Source organism: Fukomys damarensis, unplaced genomic scaffold (assembly GCF_012274545.1).
Source record: "Fukomys damarensis isolate Sample0158 unplaced genomic scaffold, DMR_v1.0_HiC HiC_scaffold_2, whole genome shotgun sequence".
Lineage (NCBI taxonomy): Eukaryota > Metazoa > Chordata > Mammalia > Rodentia > Bathyergidae > Fukomys > Fukomys damarensis.
Genome location: NW_022900914.1, coordinates 45,332,034 through 45,339,463, shown reverse-complemented (window position 1 = coordinate 45,339,463; position 7,430 = coordinate 45,332,034). Strand labels below are relative to the sequence as shown.

Here is a 7,430-nt window from a genome sequence, read left to right as displayed (position 1 = left end):
AACATCAGACAAGTATCTGATGAAGGATATTCTACCAGCTACTAAACTGTCATAAAAGTCTTGAGAAACTGTTACAGAAGATACTAGGGGTAGTCATCGTGCTAGGCCAGGAGAGCAAGTAGGGTTCCACAAAAGGAAATGAAGGAACAACCTTCTAACAGCTGGACCAGCACCAGGCAAGCAAAGAAGAGTAAGCCTCTGCGCATGCGCGATGAATGCAGCGTGCAAATGTGGCAAAGCTAAGCAGTACCTTACCTGCAACAGCTGGGTGCAGCCGTGGCAGCAACGCTGCCTGCCGCCTGTAGGGTGCACTCTTCCCAGGGCGAGCCCAGCTCCCTGCCGGTCTGCGCCTGCGCGAGGTTTCTGCGGCACCAAGGCGAAGCAAATTCATCTACGGCTGCGCACTCTGCGGCTGAGACGATGGCGGCTTCCGCCTGGTGGGGTTGGGGAGCTGCCGCGGCTGCCGCTGGGCTGCGCAGGCGGTAGGTGACGGCCCCGGAAAGAGATATAGGGGTGTCGCTGGGCTTAGCGGAGCGGTCACCGTCTCCCCGACCCGCAGTCAAGGGGAAGGGAACAGTGCGTCCTGTGGAGCCGGAGGCCTGTCCCCGGCGCGCTGTAGGGGTTCAACCCTGAGGTAGAGGTCGTGGGCCGCGCAGCCGGGCGCCTCTACTTCGGACGGACTCTGAGGAGCCTCGTCCAGACCCCCAGGCCCGCTGTCCGGGGGAGGCTCTCGTAGACGCTGTAGAGACAGAAGGAAGGAGCTAGTTTAAAATCGAGTGTTCCCAGCCCTTCCATCACGTGTATTCATTCCCTCCTGTTTTAACACAACATCAGGTGACGCCGAAGGGGAGAAATAGTCTCAATTGTCCCATTTCCTCCCTTTCCCAGTGAGGCCCAGGAAGGAGACGTGTCGCGCCCAAGTCACATCTTCTAAGTGATGGAACTCCGAGGAAAATCTAGACCCCTGATGTTGCCACCAACACCCTTTATTTAAGTCCTCTAGGTTCCTCTGATTTACACCTTCCCTGAGCCCCGCCTTTGAGTTTCAGCTTAGTGAAGACATCTGTCAGCATCGTTTAGAGGACTTATGTAGGTGTTAGACTCTCACTTCTGGGGGGGGGAAAGACTGTCTACCAGCTTGACCTTTTGAGTATTAGAAGTTCTAGTTTAATGGTACTTTTGAAGTGCCTTTCCCAGAACTAAGTTTACAGAAAAGTGTTATGTTTGTTAACTAACCTTCTCCCCCTTATATATTTCAGACATCTTCCTTGAGTAATTTAGCTCACTTCAGTTTAGTCTTTAAGCCTTTCTGGGTCACACTATGCTTCTGATTTATCTATTCTGCTTTTTTCCTGTGTTGAAGGGACAGGAACACTGTTCTTACAGTAAACAATCTTTCCACATTCCAGAGTATTCATGGGGAGATTAAATCTTGAGCCTTGAACTTCATTCATTCCTTAAGAATGATTATTGGGCACAGTTACATAATAACGGCAATAGCTATCATTTCATTTACTGAGTACTTACTGGGTGACTTGGCACTGATTTAAGTACTTCACGTAGGTTTTATGATGTACCATCACTGCATTTATGAGTAGCTTTGAATATTAACCTCAGTTAGAAATGAGGAATTGAGGCCATAATGGTGGCATGGGGGGGGGGACACACACAAATGAATACAGTCTCTCCCCTTAATAAATTTCCAGTCTAGTAAAAAAGACGTTAGCAAATAATGAGGAACTCATGAGTGCTGTAATAAGAAATGTAATATTTTCAAGTGGTGACAGACTTTATTGTGGTCAAGTGTTACAAACTAGCAGGAAGAATGACAGCCAGGGACAGATTTCCATCATTCCCCGTTCAGTGTTGTAAAGAAACTGTGGGTAACAGGCCCACAACATCCCAGAAAAGTATTCTTGTTTATAAATGACATTTAAAGATTACTGAAAGTAGGGAAAGTTTTAGGCAGTCTCTAAATGGAAACATACTTGATGTACACTCTTGTGACAAGCAGAATTCTGGTTTTGTAAGAGAGAATATGTGATGTAATCTCGGTTGCTTCCGGCCTATTTTTGATGAAAATAACCAGATAATATTTTGAAAAGGTGATAATGTGTATGATTACAGAAGTAACTCCTGTGCTTAAAATACTTCCATGGCTCCTATGAAATGACAGTTGCAAACCAGGCATGGTGGAGCACACCTGTAATCCCAGATACTAGGGAGGTGGAGGCAGGAGGATAAAGTGACATAAAATTACAACACTGGGCTAATATGTTTCCAATCAGAAAGTACATAGAGGGGCTTTAGTGCAGTGGCACCACATCTGCATCATAAGTGCAAGGTCCTGAGTTTGATCTCTGATACCAAAAAAAAAAAAAAAGTATATAGAGATTGTTGACTGCTTTAGCAATTTGAAGAATAGTACAATTTCTATTAGGCTTCTTTTGGAGCACTGAAATATAAGTTGAACAAGTTGAGCCAGGTGTGGTGGTGCTTGCCTGTAATCCCAGCACTCAGGAGGCTGAAGCAGGAGGATTGCCATGATTGTGAGGTCAGCTTGGCCTATATAGTGAGTTCAGGACCAACCTGAACTACAAAGGGAGACAACAAAAAACAAAGCAAAGCAAAACAAAAGAAATACAAGTTGAGTGTCCCTTATTTGAAATTCTGGAACCAGAAGCTTTTCAGCTTTTAAACTGGATTTCTGAGTCATTTGCATGTACATAATATGGTATCTTGGGACTGAGACCCAAGTCTAAATATGAAATTCATTTATGTTTCATAAACCCCTTATAACAACCTGAAGGTTATATTTTTCATGTGCCTTCATTTTAGCTGTGACTTGTTACTTGAGGTCAGGTGTGCAATTTTCCACTTATGGCATCTTGTAAGTGTTTAAGAAGTTTCAGATTTTAGAACATTTCAGATTGTCTAATTAGGGATGTTCATCCTGTACCCTGTGTGTGTGTGATTCTGAAGATCAAATCCAGGACCTCCTACAAACTAGCCAGGTACTCTGTCATTGAACTATACTCCCAGATTTTACTTTTAAAAACAGATAGTATAAAGCCGGGCGTGGTGGCACACGCCTTTAATCCCAGCATTTGGGAGGCTGAGGCAGGAGGATTGCTGTGAGTTCGAGACCAGCCTGGGCTACATAGTGAGTTCCAGGTCAGTCTCAACTACAAAGTTAGACCCTGTCTCAAAAAACAAAACCAAACCAAATAAAAACAGATAGTATATGTAATCTCTAGCTAATATGGTGGTAGAGGACAGAAAAGGAAGGAGGATTTTCATTATATATACTTTTATCAGCTTTGAACCATGTGACTCTATCACCTAGTTTTAAAAGAAGTAAAATCCTAAAGTCCTTTGCTTTGATTATGCATAGTTAAGGGACTGGGGCTACAGATTTAAATCACTGATATAGACACATCTCTCTAATACCTGGATCTTGTATTGGCCAATGACCTCCAGTTATCAAGACTGTGAATTTGTATTTGATTTTTACCTATGTTTGAATTGTTTATATTATTTGCCTTAGAAAGTAGAAATAATAAAAATGGAAAGTGAAAAGTCAGCTCTATAATTTTTATGAATGGTTATGTTAAATTGTACATGTCTTTATACATGAGAAGTAGAAACTGACTTTAAAAGATGAGATATCTTAAAGTGTCATTATTTGTTTTTAAATGTAGATTATGTCATATGATGAATCCATATACCATCAAGAAACAGCCTGTGCATCAATTTATACGAAGATCACTTTTCCCACTACCAGCTACCTTATGTAACCCAGGTAAAATTGCACCTTTCTTGTTTTTCTTTCTTTCTTTTGGTGAGGGATTGAACCCCAAGGTTTGAGCCCAAGGTTTTTGCACTGAGCCCAGCCCTTTTTTATTTTGAGACCTAGCGTTACTAATTCATTAAGTTGCACGGTCTGGACTGGAACTTGGAATTTTCCCCTCAACATCCAGAGTGCTGGAATGGTAGGCCTGTGCCATCATGCTCTGCAGAATTTCACCTTTTAGAGCAAACTGTATTCCAGAAACTAATGGAACTGTACCTGGATATTGTGGATCATAAAAGCAAGGATTTGTAAATTTTCTATTCAGAGGCCTACAAAAAGAAGGTAGAGGATCTTTTTCGATCACAACATTGCAAGGACATTATCCAATGGACCTGTGAAATTTCAGTAACTAGTATAACACATTTTCTGGACCATGAGTTGCTCAATGATTTCTGAAATGAATATATTGTAAAAAGAAGTTACAGATTGATTTGTTTCAAAGAATCATGTTTTTAAGCTATTTCTTTATTTTGAGAAGAATACCTGTAAAATCAGTCATTTTCTATCTTTCATCCACTTTCTAACATTGGATTTTGAATGTAGATTTTTTTTCTGTCAAAGTTGACTGGTGTGCTTTTAATGCTGATATGTACTTTGATTTTTCTTTGATATTGGAAATAGATATGAAAATGGGATTTTTAAGTAATTTGAAATATGACCACTTTAGTATGCTTAGGGAAGCAGGTGCATGTGTGTGTGTGTGTGTGTGTGTGTGTGTGTGTGTGCATGTGTGCATGTGTCTGTGTGTACATGTGAATGCATGTTTGTATATGGTTATGGAGTACTAAGTATAGATTCATCCTGTTCCTTTTTCTCTGAATACTTTAACACTTCTTTTGATTATATTCTGGAATGTGGCTGATTCTGGCTAAGGGCATTCTTTGAATCAGGGTAGAGACCTACCTCTTCTGTATACTGGGGCAAGAAGAGGCATACTAGCCTTTAGCCCTCCCCTCCTGCTCAGGGTCTGTTTAATAGTTTTAAAACTATTAAAAGTCAATGTTATTCTTTTGTACAATACCACAAATGTTTATAATAGCAAAGAAATTAAAGATACCGTTTTCTCTTTATTACTTTAATAAATTTATTCTAACTCTAATTTCAGTCCTAGAAGAAATTATAAGTAATGAGCCTATAAAGATTTTTTAACATTTCAGAAGATAATTCATGTATATTTCCACTTATGTGGTATTTTTTATTCTTACTAACTGTACTATTGAGCATATTATTTAACATCCCTCAGCCTCATTTTCTTCATTTGTAAAATCATAATAGTAGTACATTCTTTGTTGTTGTTTTTTTGGTTTTTTGATACCAGTGATCGAACTCAGGCCCTTGTGCTTGTGAGGCAGGCTGCAGAACCACTGAGCCAAATCCCCAGCCCAATAATAGTACATTCTTTATAGAGTTGTTAAAGGCATAGATACATTTTAAGCAACTTAACCATGTGTCTGGAATATAATAAGCAACAAATGTTATTTCTATAAATTGTTAACTTTATTGTCTTTAAAATAATGGCAGGACTTTGGAAGAGAACATAACATTTTACTGTACTAATTTCATAGTCATAATAATCTGTAATTTAGAACTGTGATAGCTATTAGCACCAAAATGACCCCTGAATTATGATACACCTTTCTATATAAAGTATAGGATGCTTATTGCTAGAATCTGTTAAATAACACAACTATCTAAAGAATCAGAGTATTAATATAAAATTCTATGTAGATATCTTAAATAAGTTGCTATATTTTTCCCCTTTGTGTGTGTGTGGTATAGGAATTGAGCCCATGGCTTTTGTACTGTGTTACATCTCTGCCATTTTATTTTTTTAATTTAATTTTATTTCATTTTATATTTTTGAGACAGGGCCTCACTATGTAGTTCAGGCTGGCTTGAGTTCACTGTGTACCCCCAGCTGGCCTCAAACTTTCAGCAATCCTTCTGCCTCAGACTCCTGAATGCTGAGATTACATGCATATTCCACCCTGCCTGCCTATTTTTAATTTTGAGACAGGTCTCCTAAGTCATTAAGTTGCCCAGTTTGGGCTCAAATTCGTTATACTCTCGCCTCAGCCTCCCGGAGTGCAGGTTTATAGGCAGGTGCCACCATGTCCAGTTGCTATGTTTCTTTCTTATTCTTGTAAATTATTATTATTATTTCTTTTGGTCTGTTTTGAAACTTTTTCTGGTTCTCAGAAAATGAGCACTTCATAGTCCATAAACTTATTAACTACTATTTTTTTCTAACATAACATTCTTTCTTCTTTTTTAGTGCGATACATGTTTATTCAAACACAAGATACCCCAAATCCCAACAGCTTAAAATTTATACCAGGAAAACCAGTTCTTGAGACAAGGACCATGGATTTTCCTACACCAGCTGCAGCATTGCGCTCTCCTCTGGCTAGGTATATTACTGTTTTCATTTGGTTTTACCTAGAAAGATTAATAACTAACTTCCGTTAATACAGCCTTATCTTAGCTTTTGAATTTTTATGTGCCTTGCATTTTCTTCAGGGTGGAGGATACTTTATTTTCTTTTCAAGTAAGATATAAAGATAAGTAAGGTGATATTAGAAAACCTTTCCTTGGAGAAGGATATATTTGAGAGCTCTGTAGCATAAATAAATAAAAATTTAATTTTTATTTACAAACAGAAATCCTCCAAATTATTAATCATGGTAAATTTCCATTATTCCAAATCTTTAAAATGCTTATCTTTAAGAACAATCTGAAACCAGGTATAGTGTTTCATTTCTGTAATCCCACCACTCTGGGAGGCTGAGACAAGAGGATCCCAAGTTTGAACTCTTCTGGGCAACTTAATGAGACTCTGTCTCAAAATGAAAAATAAAAAGGTGTAGAGATGTAGATAGATAAGAAGAAAGGACAAACTAACTAGGCATAGTGGTGCATGTCTATAATCACAGCATTCTGGTAGGCTCCCCTCCCCTCCCCTTCCCTCCCCTTTCCTTTTTCTTTGATAGTGATCTCCCTAAGTTGCCCAGACTAGCCTTGAACTCACAATACTCCCACTTCAGCCTCCTCATAGCTGAAATTATAAGCACAGGCCACCTTGCCTGGCTTTGAATTTCTAGATGTTGCAAGATGGAGTCATTTCTAAAATACTTCACTTAGAACTACAAATTAATGTAGTTAGCTGATATAGCATGATTTTTAATAACTAGTCAGTAGGGGTAGTTTTTACATTTACTCAAAATGTGTTTCCATGTATGTCAGAAGATAAAGCACAAATGATAAGATTATAGAAGGAACTTCTACTTATAGCTGGAGAAATTCATAACAAGAAATACAAGTGACTTAACATAAGTTAAAATCAGTCATTTATTTGGTGCTGGAGATTTAACCCAGGGCTTAATAAGTGCATGCTTTACCACTGATCTGTCTCTCTAGTCCCAGCTGAAATATTTGGTAACCTAATCTTGATATTGATTACTAGTGATATTTGGAAAATGAAGCTAACTACATTTCTATACGTACAGACATTTTATATATCTCATTCAGAGCAATGAGAAATAAAGCTTCAGAAGTTTTTTTTTAATGTCCAGTTAAT

General features: G+C 38.8%; 1 protein-coding gene across 1 annotated transcript in view; it reads left to right on the top strand.

Moving 5' to 3' along the window:
* The first annotated feature begins 348 nt into the window (after positions 1-348).
* The window catches only part of Nfu1 (NFU1 iron-sulfur cluster scaffold), a 23,505-nt gene continuing 16,423 nt past the window's right edge, over positions 349-7,430 (top strand). The window contains exons 1-3 of the mRNA XM_010609690.3: positions 349-482; positions 3,702-3,802; positions 6,129-6,264. Coding sequence (XP_010607992.1) covers positions 421-482; positions 3,702-3,802; positions 6,129-6,264 — 299 coding nt within the window. The 5' untranslated portion in view covers positions 349-420. The remainder of the gene's footprint in view (positions 483-3,701; positions 3,803-6,128; positions 6,265-7,430) is intronic.